The 17,846-nt window shown below is 36.5% G+C and overlaps 1 protein-coding gene across 1 annotated transcript; it reads left to right on the top strand.

The window, feature by feature from the left end:
• The first annotated feature begins 6,846 nt into the window (after positions 1-6,846).
• Positions 6,847-9,147, top strand: LOC113774156. The gene has a single exon (XM_027318724.1). The coding sequence runs from the start codon at positions 6,847-6,849 to the stop codon at positions 9,145-9,147; it is 2,301 nt and encodes a 766-aa protein (XP_027174525.1).
• Positions 9,148-17,846: the final 8,699 nt, after the last annotated feature.

Genomic DNA, 17,846 nt, shown 5'->3' with positions numbered 1-17,846 from the left:
AGAGCATGTATGAATTGAAGACCGGTTTGAACAAGGCTAGTTGTCTGAAATAGATTACTTGGATGAGATATAAAGATCGGAAAGATATGACTGAACACTTGAGTAATTTTCAGGAATTGGTAAACCAGGAAACTACATTTAATGTGAACTTGGATGATGAGGTGCAGACTCTATTATTGTTCAGTTCACTATCGGATAGTTGAAAAATCATGATAGTCTCCGCCAGCAATTCAACTCCCAATGGTGTGTTGACCATGGCTATTGCAAAAAGGCCGTGATGAATGAAGAACTAAAGAGGAAGGAACAAGAAATTATCTATAAGTCATAGGCCCTGGAGACAGAAAAGAAAGAAGGAAAGGGAAGAAGCAAGAATAGAGGACCCCACAACAGGAATGACAAATTCAAAGGCAGGTTTGAGTCGCGAAAAAATGATACATGCTTTTATTGTAAAAAGAATGGGTATTATATGAAGGAGTGCAAAATTTTAAAAAGGGAACAAACTGAGAAAAAGAGCAAAGGCAAGGTGCACTACAAGAAATTTGGTCATTAGTGACAACATTTTCCGGTGATGAAAACATGTCATCACAAAATGGGGCCTATTTAGCCACAACACGAAAAGTTGTCATAATTGACTGAGAGGAGCAAAGGCATCAGTGATGACCTTGAATTTTCGTCACAGTTGGACTCTCGCCACATCGCGCCAAACTACATCAGCGACGACTATGTAGATGTTATCAGTAATAATTCCCCTTTCTTTGACAACTTGGTTGTTGTTGTCATTGATAATAATGGAACTAGTTAGTGACAACTTTCTCTTGTCACGATCTGATTTAAAATATGTATACACTATAGCAATTGTTATTCTGTATTTGCTCTCTAATGAATTTTTTAACTGTTAGGAACTCAAATTTTGTCATGTAAATTAATATTAGTGCAATAATTTGAAGTAAAATTAACCATTTGAAACAAATCATCTCTCCTTATTATAAAATAACTAAAAAAAATCTGGAGTATTGGGAAAAAATAATGGAAGAAAGATAAATAAGTTGTAATTTAGTTCACAATTTTGAGAAAGTGATATCAATATTAATATCGGATCAACTGTTTGATGTCATAAAAAAATTAACTATTTGAAGCAGAACCAAGGTGCATTTACCACTTGTAGTATTGCAACATAATTTTCTCACCCATTATCAATATTTTCACAAAAATATTTAAAAGTAGCAAGTAATAATATATTAGTAAAATATTAATTCAACTAAAATGTTGGAAACTAAAAAACTTTGTTTGAAATTTTGGTACTCAACAAGTAAGGGGGAAATCTAAGGAATTGAAATTTCATTCAAAGTCAATAGTTTGAGGAGAAGCGCGGAATTGACTTGAACACTTAGTGAAACCAATACATCGGTGGTCATGTTTAGTCATTCACCGAACAAAACACCACCAACCATGAGCCAACAGCCAACATTTAGAACCAAATAACACACTGCTCCTCATCTCTGCCAAAACATCTCCTTGCTATCTGCTAATCGATCTTGGCTCAGAAATGATCAAATAGAAGACCACATTTAGCAACAACTCTCTACAAAAAAAGGTATGCCGATTCTCTTTTTCCTCCCTAATTTTCTCCCAAATGTTTTGCCCTAATTAATTTTTTTGCCAAAAATTTCAATCCAGTTTTTTGGGTTTCATTTGATTTATGGATGGAGTCATCTCCTCCTTTTGGATTCTGCTTACTTGTGGGTTTTACCCTTATTAACTTTTGGTCAGTATTTTCTTGTACAAGATAAAGGGCTTTAGTGGGATTGGATTGTGGGTATGTATGGGTTCGTAATAGGCCGCGGAAGCCAAATGCAATGTTGTATTTTCATTACCTAAATTCTGACCCTGAGGGACTTTTTAAGATCTTTGTTTTTTCGGCCCCATTAAGAATTGAGTTTGAAGAATTTGTAGAATGTATGGAACTTAGCATTACTACTGCTACTGTATTTGCTCAAAAGATGAAACTTGATTTTACCTATAAAATTTGTTAACGAATGTTGTAATTAATGAGCTTTCGCTTGTATGTAAACAATGTGACTGATGTTGAAAAGTAGAGAAGATTGGTTGCCCGCACATCATGTTGGTAGTGCTTTATCATTTTTCTTCGTTCTTCCCTTTTTAGTTTTGTTTCATTGTTTTGTGTTATTCATTTAGTTTTTGGAGTTTTTATGTTTGACTTGAACACCTTGTGAGAACCTCGAAGAAATATATAGATATCAATGCATAGTCCATTGCAATTTTAATTCGTTAATAAATTCTAGCATTATATCTACTTATTTTTAAATAAGTACATAGAAATAATTTTATGTGATAAATAATATAATTGTACCAAAATATTAACATACTTGGTTTCGCTATGTTAAATTAATATTTCTTGAGTTAGAGTAATTTTATTGCCTTAATATAAATTCTTCAAAATTTCGATAGCTCGTTTTAATTCCTAATAAGGTTAAGTGTTAATCGGAAACTTAGCATTATAACAAAATCGATATAAGTATACTTAGGACATAAAAATTTCGATAATTGAACTCTCGTAAGATTAGTACATTAGTAGGCATTCAAATTACATTTGGGGTAAACTTTGGAATTAGATTAGAATTGAGGACTTGAGTAGAAATTTGGAGGAAACGTGAAAAGACTAAAATACCCTCCACTATCCCAAAAATTTCCATGCAACCACAAAGTATCATCGGCCAACTCTTAGAAGCACTAACATTTCCATTTCTGCCGAAGTGCATTTCCTTCCCTCTACACACACACTCAGCCTCCACTACCGCGAATCACTCCACTACATCAGCCTCAACCACAAACACTCCACTCCATCTCCATTCTCCACCTCGTCATCATCGACGAGAGCAAGAGAGGGAGAACTCCTCGGCTTGAGCAGGAGAAAGGTGAAGAGAGAGAGCGAGCCGCGAGCTGTATTTCTGTTCTGTCCGAGGAAGGCAAGCGAGAGAGAGAGCAAGAGGCAGTCGAGTGAGATACTGATCATCACCATCTTCACCAGTTCCAACCGAAACACCACAGCTTCAACCATCCGCAACCAGGACCAACACATCCAGTCGCGAGCGAGCCGAGAGGAGAGAAACATCAGCTTTCTGTCGCGTGAGTGAGCTTTCAGTGAGGTAATTTCTGGACTGAAACTAACTGATCAAGGGTAGATTAAGCTATCTATGGCCATGCATGTGAAGCTTAGGCGTTTGGATGATGAATTTAGGAAAAGAAAAATCTGATGTGCGAAGGAATGGGTTTGCCGAGAATTGAATGGGATAATGCAGAGTTAATTTGTTTATTTCTTGATAATCTGAGCTTATAACAGTGATTAGCTGGTTAATAACAAGATGATTAAGCTCTGCATGCAGTTAATTAGTTGGTATAAACCAGAAAAATAAAAATGAAATGGGATGAGCTGGCATGCAAGCCTAGCCGAGAACTTAATCTGGAATGTAGCTCTAATTTTGTCTCTTGGTAGTAATCTGAGCTGATAAACATGATTATCTGACTAAGAACAAGAAAATTAAGTCTTGCATGAGGCTAATCAGTTCGGCTAAACAAAAAAAAAATGAAACAGAAATCTGACGCATGCAAGTTCACTCGAGAATAGCTGAAGAAATTCTGGAAATTGTGGATGATTACAGGTGCTGTTCGAACTTGATTTGAACTAGAAATGATGGTAACTTCATTGAGTAGCCTTGCATGTTAGTTTTGGGTACTTAACACACTGATTCAGCGGAGGAAAAATTGGATTTAAGACCAATTAGCTGCTGGAAATTTTAGGAGTAACCGAGAGGTTGAGCTGGAATTTTTTTTTAAATGGAAGCTACTTGGTTGAATTTTCAATTGAGTTGTCATGAGCAGGGATTAATTGATGCTAAGAGCTAATGATTGATGAAGCTCTTGGCTCATTTGTTTAATTTTTGATCAAAAATGAATCTGTTGAAACCTAGGGCTAATGATTGACGAACCCTAGTGAAATTGCTGGTTGAAATGTGATTTTACTATATTGGCAAATCTGAGATATAATGTGCATGTGAATCGGAATCATGAAGTCCGTTTTGATCCTGTGAACTTGAGTATCTTTAGTCAAGCTATTTAAATATATTTTACCCTAGTATTGAACTATAAAATTTGGTATTGAACGCTAACGTTAAGAAACTCGTGTGTCGGGACTTTTAAACTTTGCCAAACCGATATTTCCTCCTTTAGCTTAAACTAACCTTGTTATTGTTAGAAAATGATTTCACTAGTTTTAAAACCCTAGGTTCTACTCTATTCCTTCTCTTCCCTTGAAATTGTCCCTGGTTAGTTGTTCCAGAGGAAATTGTCCAAAAAAACAAATGAGATTTTAATAACTTTAACTAAAAAGCGTGGGAAAACTTGTTCGGCAAGAAACCCTACGAAATATTTTAACACTTTTACTAGTTTTGATTTTTAAGCAAATTGTTGATTCAGTTTCGAAAGGATAAACTAGTTATACACACAGACAACTTTTCCTACGTAACCCTAGAACTGGTATAGCCAACTTATAGTTTTTAAAATTTGATATTTTAGGGTTTAGCGAGGACGCAGATTTCGATTCTCAACTTGACCTCTGAACTTCATTCTTGGTGACTGTCCCTGCTTGTTCTATGCTTATTTGGTTAAAGTGCTTTCGTGACTCGATATGCGATAATTGGAAAATGATTGCTGGTCCATCGAAGTGAGTAGTGTGTACTTTATCACACTAGCCTTTCGAGTGGCGACTTGCTTGAAGTGTTTCTCGTGAATATTTTGCTTGTGCTTGCTATAAGTGTTGGACGTAAAGTCGTTGGGTGAATCCCTCGACCAGTCTATAAGTGTTGGACGTAACGTCGTTGGGTGAATCCCTCGACCAGTCTAAGGTATACTCGAGTATTACCACTTTCGTGCTTGGCGTGCGGGCCCGGGACAGGGGTAAGATTGGTGGTCGGAGTTAAGAAAAATATAAAGATCTACACGGACCTTAGGTAGTGAAAGTTGACGGAGGGTCGACTACGGAAAATTTTGATCAAGCTCGTGGAGAAATGGCTCCTGAGAGCCCCTGTATCCTATCTTGTGCTGTTAAACGCTTTCCTAATTGTTTACTTTAATTGAAGTTAATACTCGCTATTGTTTTATGTGATTGCATGTTTTGGGACACCACTGAGTTTTAGCTCACCCCACGTTATTTTGTTTTCCTTGACAGGTTCTGGCATGTGAGAAAGACCTGAAATCTACTTTACTTGTTATGAATGTAATTCGAATTAAACAGTGTAGTTTTGTTTTGGGTTGCCACTTGAAGCTGGAAAAGTGCAAACCCTGGTTTTGTTACTTGGCTTGTAAGAATGTATGTGGCTTGTATGAATTTGTTAAATGGGACTGTTTGACTTTATTCCGTGGTTTGTAATGCGTAAGGTATTTAAGAATCGACGAGTCGCTATCTTAAAGTGCTGTTATCTCTGAAGTTAATGTGGTTTTAGTTATTGGTCTATTTTGGAGGATTAATTATTGTAATAGTTTAGGCTATACTTCAAACGGATTTAGGCTAGATTTCTTGCGTGAGTCCTGGCGAGAGCTAGGCAGACGGCCCACCAACCCTCTGGTTCGCCTTAGGGGGAAGTGAGGTCACCACACACCTAATGAGTGATAAGAGTTGAAGCAGTACTCTAACCTTGACCTGGTTAAAAGGAAACACAGTATCCTAATTGTCGTGCAAGTATCTTTTTCAACAGCCTCCGCATATTCAGGCTGTGGCTACACAGATTTAGTCCTTTCCTGATCCCTTGAATTCCTCAACAATTGTGGCTACATAGGTTGTGGCTAATTGAGCTTGTAGGACGAGTTTGTGTTTTGCATTGCACACAGTCTTATTTTAATTCCTATCTACCTTATTATGGAAAATATGTGTTTGCCTTAAGGATAACTGCATTGACTGTTGTAGAATATGAAGCAGCATTCTTGCTTTGTTTGAGTGGAAAGAGATGGAACAATTTGGAAAACTCTGATCATTCTTGTTATTAGTACTATACTGAATGAAGTCATAATAGTGGCAGCAAGAATCCATGAACTGTGACCTTGCATTAGGAGTTGTAGCAGAGCTAAAACAGAACATTTATAAGATGCAACGAAGCCGTCGTTAATACTTAATCTTGCATCGTCCATGAGCTGATGGCATAGCATTTGAATGTGAAACTAGAACATTGTGATATTAGTTTTCCCAAAAGTTATGAACTATACATAAAAATTAAGTACCTCTATCCAGGATTAAAGTGACATCATTTGTATACATTAGAACAAAAGAAAAGATGTTGAATCATTGGCCGCTACTAGCAATAACAGAACAGTTTGCATCTACTGAAAAATGCTGAAAAGTATCCATAGGCTAGCTGATTCAGTATCCATTTCTCATATTTAATCGAGCTAAAATTAGTTGAGTAAAGAAAACTATATCCTCAGGTAGTTTGAGTGATACAAACTGTTGACTCACATCTTGAGAACAAGTCTGCAACCATGCACTTCATTATAGTACCAAGTGAAAAAAAATTGTCAAAACCATTGGTCATCAGTAACATTGACAGTGGCACTAATTACTATCAATTGTTTTGCCCTTTTTTACATGCTTACATTGTGACATGTTTGAATTTAGTAATAACTGTGTTGTATTTTGTTTAATTTTCATTATTGTTGTATGGGAAGATTAATTTCCTGTATTGAGCTTAATTTCCTATATTTATTATATGTGTTGTCCTTGTAGTACCATGGTTGCGTATTTTTTTGTGTTAGGATCAACGGTGCTTGTGAAAATTCATGGATAGGAGTTGGATAACAATTAAAGATTACTTGCATCCTAGATATTTGGTAGGAGTGAAAGAATTCGTTGAGTTTGCTTATTTAGGCAAGGATCCCACATATAAGCTCCCTTGTCCATGTAAAGGGTGCAACAACTTTGAGGATCAAACTATGGAGATCATGAAAAGTCATTTGTGTGGGGGAATTGTTGAGAGCTATACTAGGTGGGTATATCATGGTGAAAGGTTTGAGGATTCTAATGATGATGAAAATGATAACATAGTTTTAGATGAAGAAAACAGTGAGTCAGATGATATTCAAGAAATGTTAAATGATGTTGGTACTGCAAACTTTGGTGAGAATTGGAGAAATTCGGGGGAACATAATAGGGATATTCCAAATAAGCAAGAGGGGGAAGCAAGTAAGTTTCTTAGATTATTATCCAAAGCTGAAAAAAGTCTCTACCCGGCTTGTGATAAGTACTCAAAACTTTCCTTTGTTGTCCATATCCTTCATTTGAAAACTATGAATCGGTGGACTTGCAAATCCATCGATATTCTGCTGAAATTCCTCATTCAAGTCTTTCCCATGGCATCAATTCCTAGCTCATACTATGATGCAAAAAAATTAATTCGTGAGCTAGGACTCAAGTGTGAAAACATACATGCATGTGAAAATGATTGTGCAGTTTATTCGAAAGAAAATGAAAGCCTCGATCACTGCCCAAATGAAAAATGTAAAGCGCCTCGTTATAAATCCCTGGGTTCTAAAATTCCTAGAAAAGTGCTTCGCTATTTCCCCTTAAAATCAAGGTTGCAAAGACTATTCATAAACAAGGAGATAGCTCAAGATATGAGGTGGCATAAAGAGAGACACGTTCCCAAGGAAAACACAATGACACACCCTACTGACTCAATAGCTTGGAAGGAGTTTGATAACACTCACCCATCTTTTGCCAAAGATCCTCGTAGTGTTAGGTTGGGACTTTCAACTGATGGTTTCAATCCCTATGGAAACATGAATAATGCATATAGTATATGGCCTGTAATCCTTGTTCCTTACAATCTACCACCTTGGAAATGCTTAAAGGACCCTTTTTTCCTGTTATCAATGATTATTCCAGGTCCTAAGTGCATAGGAAATGATATGGATATATTTTTTAGGCCTCTAATTGATGAGTTGAAAGAGTTTTTTGACACTGGCTTTGAGACTTATGATGCAGCCGTGGGAGAAAAATTTATGTTACGGGCTACTCTATTGTGGACTATAAGTGATTTTCCAGCATATGCCTATTTGTCAGGGTGGAGTACGAAAGGTTATAAGGCCTGTCCTGTTTGTTTAGATGAGACAACTAGTGTATATCTGAGAAATGGATTAAAATGTTGCTATATGGGGCACCGGCGATTTTTGCCAGCGGACCATAAATGGCGTCGAGAAAGAAAGTCATTTGATGGCAAGAGAGATCTTAGACAGCCTGTTAGAACTTTATCCGGTGAAGAAATCTTGCAACAACTTCAAGAGTTTGATCAAATGGAGTTTGGCAAGGCACCTGAATTGCTTAAAGAGAAGAAAAGAAAACGCATGCAAAATCAGTCAAATTGGTTGAAGAAAAGCATTTTTTTTGAGCTGCCATATTGGAGTACTAACAAAATTAGACACAACTTGGACATTATGCATATCGTGAAGAATGTGTGTGAAATTTTGTTGGCTACAGTGATGGGTACGGGACACAAAAATAGGGACACTTGGCAAGCTAGAGAGGATTTGAAGGAAATGAGATTGAGGGAAGAATTGCATCTTCAAACTCAAGGGGATTCAAAGGTGATGCCCGCTGCATGCTACACTCTTTCACGCAGCGAAAAACAAAAACTATGCCAGTTTTTGAGCTCACTCAAGTTCCCCGATGGATTTGCCTCAAACATATCTCATTGTGTTAAGCCAAAAGAGTGCCAAATTTCAGGGATGAAGAGTCATGATTATCATGTATTCTTGCAACGTCTACTTCCATTAGCAATTAGAGGCATGCTGCCAAAGGATGTTTCCCAAACTTTGGTAGAACTAAGCAATTTTTTTAGGAAAATTTGTTCCAGGACTCTTTATGTAGATGAGTTAGATGCACAGGAGAAAAACATTGTTGTAATACTCTGCAAACTTGAAAAAATTTTCCTTCCAAATTTCTTCGATGTAATGGTCCATTTACCTGCTGAAGCAAAACTTGCTGGCCAGCACAATACCGGTGGATGTTCCCATTTGAGAGGTAGTGTAAAGGCTATTTTAAGACTGAATCTTCTTTTGCTTCATAGGGTCCTACTGCTGTGACATCTTATGGCTGCATTTTTGTGACACAGAAAAATGGGTCAATACAAAGGTTATGTGCACAACAGAGCTCGACCGGAAGGATGCATTGTTGAGCGTTACTTGGATGATGAATGTCTAACATTCATTTCTAGGTACTTGCACAATGTTCCTACAATATTTAATGAACCAGAACGAAACACGGAAGCGCTTTGAGGCTGCTGGAAAGTTGTCTATTTTTTCTGGAATGGCTCGGCCTTTTGGGGCAGCAACATTTTGTTGCTTAAGTGAATCAGAGTTGATGAAAATACATTTATTCATCTTGAAAAATTGTGAAGAAATTGATGATTACATAAGGTAATAAATTTATTACCTTATGTATATGAGAAGTGTTATATATTTAGTCAATTATAGCACTAACCGTAGCACATAGATAACTAATAATACTATTGTATAGGATGCACAAAGAATTGCTTCAGCAGCAAAATGTGTCGAATGTAGAGCAGATGCAAGATTTAGAGTTTCCAAAGTGGTTTGAAGAGCGTGTAAGTATGGAACAAACTACTAGGAAACTTGTGGTATTTATATAGTTGTTAATTTGCTAAGTCATTCTAATTTCTTATTTGGGTTATATAGGTCACTTACATGCATGCACAAGGCAGATGCTGTGATGAATTGTTGTCTTTGGCCAAAGGACTGGATTTTAGAGTGATCAAATATCCTGGTTGTAATGTCAATGGGTTTAGATTTCATACCAAAACACGTGAGGTAGACAGAAAAACCCAGAATAGTGGCATTATGGTGAAGGGTGAGCATGCTGATGTAGAAATAAACTTCTATGGTGCTATTACAGATATCTTAGAGGTTGAATACTCCTTCACTCAAAGCCGAGTAGTTCTGTTCAAGTGTGATTGGTGGGACTTAAAAAATAGCTCATGTCTTAAAATAGACAAACAGAGTAATCTAAGCAGCATCAATTTGTCAAAAAAATGGTATATAGACCAGCCATTTGTATTCGCTTCCCAAGCTAAACAGGTCTTTTACGTAAAGGATATGAGGCTTGGAGGTGATTGGCATGTTGTCGAGTCAGTCTGTCCACGTTCATCATATGCTGTTCTTGAAAAGGATGAGGATAAATCATGTGAAGAAGAAGAGGTTTACCAAGAAGATTATCTTGAAGACCTAATTGGGGTTCAAGAGAATGTCGATTTGTCTAACTTGAAAAGAGGTGATATGCTAGCTGATGAAGCTGTAGAAACTGGCATCCTAAATTCTGATTCTTCAGCTAAACATGCCAGGAAAATGGATGATTTTTTTGTTGATGATGATGAGATTCAGCAATTGAGCTCGAGTGAAGATGAAAGTGAAAAATTTGTAGAAAGTGATGACTATGAGTCTGACTAAACGATGTTGTAAATAACATTTTCAGTTTCTATTTATAGTTACCATGTAACTTTTGGTTCAAATCAAGTGTATTTCTTATCTTGAATTATTTTTAGTCACTCTTATCTTCTAATTTGCAATATCTATTGTAAAATACAAGGCATATTAATTAAGTTCCTCCTTCGGGTGAGCATGCTGGTAATTGTACCATGTCCTGGCTTTTAGACATATTTAGTCTAAATGCATGGCTGATTGATATCTTTTTATCTTGCAGTTACATTGTGAGGACTCGTATTTTATCTTAATTTTATTTTTATTTGTTTATTTATTTATCGATTTATTCACTTATTTATTGGTTTACCCTAAAAGGGTTATGTTATGTTTAAGTACCCAAGTATTAGTTAGTTATACTATCGTTATAAGAATTTCTTAGAAATTTCGCTTTATCGCGCACAAATCGGAAGTTCGCGTTTTCGCGCGTGCGATTAATTGAGGGACTTTGGACATTTATTCTTAGACTATTAAGAGTGAATAATATAGTGTTAATGGAAGTGCATTAGAGATTTAGTGCATAAGTGAAACAAACCCGAGAGGAAACGGGCACGAAACGAGTGCGTGCGCGTACTATTGGAGAGTTGACTTTTGAGCACTTAAACCTCACACCTACCAATCTTCCTCAAGAAGCTAAACAACACTCTCTACTCTCTCTTTTCTCTCTCAATACAGCCGGCCACACCAAGGAGGAAGAAGACCCAAAACTTCTTCATCATCGCACTCAATCTTGCACCAAATCACTTCAAATTCATACCACAACTTGTAAACAACTTGGAGATCATCTTGGACTAGGAGAGGAGCTTCATTTCCATGGTTTTCTTGGAGCTTAGTGACCAAAATTTTCTAGGTTATCATCATCTAGGAGGTAATGATCATCCAACCTTTAATTCTTAGTTCTAGGGAGTTAAATTTCACTTGGAAGCTTGTAGCTTCATATGGGTACCTTTATTTTGTTGGAAATCACTTGAGTGGGCTCTATGAAATCTCACAATGGACATGTTGGACTGGTTTGATGATTTTGGATGTTATTTAGGTTGATTAAGTGTTAATCTAGTGGTTGTAAGTTGAAATAGTGGAAAGAAACTCAAAGGAAAAACCAAAAGGGGAAGGGCCGGTTCTGCCCTGTCCTTGCTGCACCCGTTGGTCCAATTTTTTGGTGGTCAAATTTCTTGATTTTGATGTAAATATGTTGTATAGGTTGTGTGAAAAGTTTTCACCAAAAATCACTTGATTTGGTTGGGTAAATGTTTGGATTTCGAAATTTCTTCAGAGCTGGAAAACGTGTTCAGAGTCACTCTGGCAGCGAACTTTAATCGACCATAACTCTTTGCTCTGATATCAAAATTAAGTGCTGTTTAGACACTTCCAGTTTTCTAACTGTATAAAATCCATTCCCTGATTCAACTTGAGTGAACCGTACTAGCCTTTCAAAGTTAACCATCCTGTTTCACTGCTGTATTAGAAAACCTGTTATGTGCTGTGAATTTTTTCTCGAATATGAGCTAGTTATGGACAGAATTTCAAAACGATTTCTTCTAAGAAATTGTTGCCTTATGAATGCAGTTTCCAACTCCACCAACCACGCCCAATTCCAAGTTGAATTGAGTGAGTTGTGGCCGAATTACAGAACTACATCAATGATTGAAAACCCTAATTTTGGATTAGCCAATGGCTTATTTCGAATTGGGACTTGTTAGTTTGAAACTTTTGGTGTCAATCACCTACCAAATGTATTTTGGATGTTTCTTAGATCTTGTCTTCATAAATGAACTAGATTGAGTCGATTTCATTGGCCAAAAGTTAGGAAAAAAAAGGAAAAAAGGAAGTACAAGGCAGGTTTGCCTTGGAAATTCCTGGAGTTTTAGTGGCTTTGTTAACTGACCTTCCGTACGCATTTTTGCATGAAATTTGACACACGAATAGTCCCTTATATGGTAGGGTAATACTACCAAATTTGGTGTCATTCCAAGTCCATTTTGATGCCCAACTGAAGTCCCAAAGTTTATGTTTCAAATCTGGAAAATCCTTGCTCAGTGGAAAATTTTCAGCAACTTTGAGCTGCTATATCCTGGCGCTCAAAATTTTGATTCTTGTTCCGTTTGTTGTGTTTTAAACTTTGATTGTAACTCTAATTGAGTTTCAAATTTGAGAGGCTAGTTCGTATTCTGTGAAATTTTCCGAATTTCCAAGTTTATCAAAAACCAACCCCGAATCTGTCCGGGGAGCCCAAATCAGCAACTTGGAACCAAAATTTGAATGTCTTCCATGTTGAATCATGGAAAAGTTCTTCTAGGAACTTTTAGTACCTCGGAACTAGTTTCCAACGGCACCAAGTTCTTCAATTTTGGATATACAGAGAGTGAGATACGATTTTTCAAACATTGCTTGTCAAATCTGAAATTTCTGAACTTAAAGGAAATTGAGTTTTTAGAACTCTCCATTTTCCTTTGATATCATTTGACCATTTTACACTTGATTTCAAAGATGAAAATCAGATTTTTCTTGTGTTTTTAAACTCCACTTTTGAGTTTCGATTTACGAGTAATTAAGGCTCATTCTCCTGATATCTTCTTAGATGGTACATGAGTGCAATCTTTCTCGATAAGTAGGGGTTTTAAGCGATAATGTGTAATAGTTCATTATTATTGCTCAAGCACTCAAGAGGACCTTCAAAAGGATCTCACAGGAGACTCCTAAACAACCGCTTGTGCTTTACTTCTTGAATTACTTGGTGAGTGTCAAGTGTATGTGAACTTGATACGTGCTTAATTGTTATTAGTGATTGGAGATTTTGAAAATACTGAATCGAGTGTGTACTTTACCGCACTCGTTCTCATTTGAAATGAATGACTCATGATTGAATTGATTGAAATGAAATGAGTGAACCATGAATGACTTGATTGAAATTAAACGAATGATTGAATGTATTGAATGATTGAATGAAATGAAATGGTATGCTATGACTGCATACGTCGTTGGAGTGAATCTCCTCGACTCATAAATGTTAAATGGGGGATGCCCAAACCCATAGGCCGACCTTGGAACTTGAGCCGGTATGGGTTTGGTCAGGAATTTTGGTGAGCCATGGAAATGAAATGATAAGCTTGATCTATTGGAGAGATCTTGTTTGGCCTACTCGTGCAGTAGCGCCTTATCGACGTTCGGACCCGGTGGGGGGTCGTAAGGTGGAAGGACTTGTGAAGTAAAGTGGAGTCTACGAATTGGAAATACCGACCCGGTTGACGGAGAGTCACCACGGGACAGTATATGATTGAGATCTAGCAAAGCAAGTGGAACTTAGCTCCTGAGAGCTACCATATCCTTGAATTGTTTCTATTTATATTTCACTTGAATTGTTAATTACTCGAATATTATCGTTTTCTTGTTAATTGGGATTGTTATTTGGACAACGTGCTTGCATGTGTGTTTCTTGGCCTCACGAGCAATTGCTCACCCCGTAGATTTGTTTTCCTTAATAGGAACGGCCTTAGAGTGAAACTCGAAGAAACCCTTGGGATGTATTTTTGTATTAGGGTTTCAAATGTAATCGACTGGACCTTTGGCAGTTGATATATTTTGAAACTCGTGGTGTAAGTTTGAATGTTATTTATAGAAGCGACTTCTCTTTCTTACTTTATCTTATCGTGATGATTAGTATTGTATTAAGTTTGAACGAGATTTGTACCGAATCCTGGCGTGAGTTGGGTAGGCGTCCCACGGATACCCTTTGGTTCGCCTTAGAGAGAAGTGGGGGCGTCACATACATGGCTGGACCAGGGAAGAAAGGAAAATGTCTTTCGCGACCAACTCGAGGTGCTGAAATGCCTAATGCAGCAGAAGCTGGAGAAAAAATAGGTGAACAAGTGATGAAAATTGACTCAACTATATACTTGTACCTTCACTTCTTTATACCATTGGTTCTAAATAATTAAGCATCTGCCCTGCTGTGTATTTCTTATTTCACTGTAGCAAGTTGGTGTCCCAAAAGGTAGTCTGGCTAGCAATGCCAATAATGGTGCTGAATTCAGCCTATCTAGAAAGTCAGTTCAAATTTGCCTATTTGATGAGATTGAGGTTAGTTCTTACTTTTGGGCTTTGGGACCTAGTTAAATAGAGATTTATACGGAACTCAAAGTTGGCGTCCATATTCGAAAAATACATTTCTAATGTGTAGTTGGCTGGATTTTAGGGTCCTACTACCTCAAATGGTCGCAAAACTACTACAAGATCGTCAAGACATGAGTTGACAACTCCTACATCTATTGAGCAGCAAGATACTACTCCTACTTCAGTACAAGTCGGATCTAACCAATCCATTGGTTGTGGAAATGACCAGAATAATGAGAGTGAGGATGTTCAACCGAATGATACCGGTATATGAGATTTACTTGTAATTTATATTACACAGCTAATTTCATTTCAGTTTTTTCCACTCATATTCATAACCGTGTACTATGTTTTGGGTAGATGGTATCAATGTAACTAGGAAAAGAGGATATACTCGCAATATTGCACTGTCTAGGGAAAAGAAGGCCAGCAAAAAGGTAAAAGTCCAGGTCTCTGAAGTTAGCGGAAGAGTAATTGGAGAAGGGGCACAACAATATATCTCAGAGGCAAGTTGTGTCATTCGTAAATATGGCAAATGGAAAGCAGAAAAATGGTCCAAACTCCAAGAATCTGATAGAGAAGGAATGCTAAGACTTGTTAATGTAAGTCAAATTGTTTTGAAGGTTTGTTTTTCTTCTTGACTTGGTAACAAATAGTTCTGCAACAGGTCATTTATTCATTTTTTCTGACATTTACAGAAAAATTTTCACTCATATTTCAGAATAGTTTTGCTTATGATGAAGGAGAACATGTTAAGCCAGCACTTCTTAAGCAGTTAAATACATAGTACAGAAGTCGACGATACAATTTCCACATGATTTTCAAGAAATTTAGTACAAAAGAGGAAGCACTTGCAAATCGTCCACAGTATGTTGAAGAATCTGATTGAATTTACCTTTGTGACTATTTCTATAGTCCAAATTTTGTGGTACAGAGGCCGACTTTTGAACATTTACTATTGTTCTTCCTCATGTTTTTGTGTGTGAAATTTTGATCATGGTTGAACTTGATAAGTGCAGAAGATAAGTGAGAGGAACAAGATCAATAGATCAAAGCAGAAACTGCTCATACAGCTGGAACAAAATCCTTTCTTCGCCATAAAGCTAACCGGGTAATTGATTATCTTGAAGACATGTCTTTTGGATTGTTTGGATACGTTATTTAACTTTTTAATGCAACAGGAAGCACAAGAGGGGAGGGAAGTTGGATCAATAGAACTTTATGGCATCACCTACTCTAGCAGGAAGAAGAATGCAATGGTTGACGAAACATCTACTATGAACTTAGTAAGAAAAATGGAATTGGTACTCTAATATTGTTGTACAACTCTTATGAACGTCTAACTTCAGAATTTATATTATTACAGAGCATGATGAAGGAGAAAAAGGTGGAATCTGAATCCAGTGGTGCAAATAGGACTAAAGAAGACATTTCCATTGAAGTAACTGGACGTGTAACCGGATACGTACATGGTCGTGGTCCCTCCAAAGCTGGCATAACTGCACAAAAGCTCGCAGAGATAGACAATTTCAAGAAAAGAACAGAACAAGCGGAGAAGCGCGCAGCTGAGTTGGAAATAACAGTCCAATCTCAACAACAACTTATGGAGAAGCTTGTGAACAAGCAAAGTGAAATGCAGAACCAACAAAGTGAAATGCAAGATCTCCTTAAATCTTTGAAAACACAGCTGCAAGCCAACAAGCAAGACGATGAAGGCACATCTGAACGTACTGATTGGTAAGCAATTTTCAACCGAAATGTACTTGTCTAAATTGAGTTATGTTTTTAAAAGGGACATTCTTATAATTCTTCAGTCAATGCAAGACTCTAAATTGTAACTAGGACATATATTTATTATAGATATAATGGCTGCTATGGTTTAAAAGTAACATAAGTTATTGAAAATTAGTTATTGGTAGGTGGCAATATTAATTTGTAATATCAAGCCTTAAGATATTAGTGAATGCTTGTCACTTTTGTTGTTTATTTACAAAATTTGGAGACTGTTTTGCTTTTGTCACCTGAATTGCAATGTTTCTGTCCTTTGGTATCTAAATATTAAAACAAAGAAGTGGAATAATTCTACCCATATAATCCTTGGCTCTTATTGAATGTTATTAAACTTCCATCCTCTAGTACACTTTAATGTAGTGGTGGGCATAGTGGGGGTGCTCTGCAATCCATTTGAAAGTGCTTCCTGGAAAGAGAAGTCCATTTTGATAAAAAGCAAGTTTTTGGAAAGTAATTTTTAAGAATCCACTATTTGCGGAAGCCCATTGTGGCAAAAGCAGCTTTCTTTCAAGGTCTTCTATGCACCATTTAATGGTGTAACATAACACTTACACTTCAGATAAAAATAAATTCAGATTTCGTCCTTATTATGTTGTATTTTTATTTCCTTATTATGTCAAATAAGGAGTCATAATTTTACATATTAGTTATGGACTTATTTGAGATTTGATATTCAAAGATATACATTTATTCATTGTATACATTTATTCATTGGCATTAAGCCTGACATAAACGTTGGGCTATTACAGAACTTTTAGTACATTCTGCTGCTTCATTCCACAGTGCCACAAAAGTCAGATCTTATAAAGCTTTATACAAGAAATACAAAAATAACCTGCAGATTACAATTTGCCCCAACAGATATAAGCAATCTAACACTTTTTCCAAACTGTCCATATAATGTCTCTTTTTCTACTATTTATACAGTCACTGTCTAAATAAGGCTTAAACCAATGATTCACTTTATTTTTTGGTGACTCCTTAACTAATTTTTCTTGTTTTAAATTTTTCTATCATCTACTAATAACTTTACTACTGTGTTGCAAATATATTGCTCATTTTGGAGGTTTCGAAGAAGATTAGCAGTACGGCTTACATGTCGACTCAAAAACTGTGGTTATAGTGCTGTCTTAAGTTTAGAAAATGTTTCGATAGCACAAAAAATGTTTTGGGACTTGGAAAATGTTTTTTAGTGCAGCCTTGACTTAATTTCCAAAATTTGTTCTACTGAAACTTATGAAACTATTTGTACTATGATGTTGCACTTATTTATGACATTTGAATATTTAATATGTTATTCTGACATTTTCTATTGTAATGGGTGCCCACGTTCATTATTTATTAAACATTGCCAATGTTTTCATTTTTTAGATATTATTATAGTAGGA

This window comes from Coffea eugenioides, chromosome 6 (assembly GCF_003713205.1).
Source record: "Coffea eugenioides isolate CCC68of chromosome 6, Ceug_1.0, whole genome shotgun sequence".
Lineage (NCBI taxonomy): Eukaryota > Viridiplantae > Streptophyta > Magnoliopsida > Gentianales > Rubiaceae > Coffea > Coffea eugenioides.
This window is presented reverse-complemented; position numbering and strand designations above follow the sequence as displayed.

What these genes read in the sequence shown, in the direction of transcription:
- LOC113774156 (XM_027318724.1), top strand. Translation starts at nt 6,847, where the DNA reads ATGGATAGGAGTTGGATAACAATTAAAGATTACTTGCATCCTAGATAT.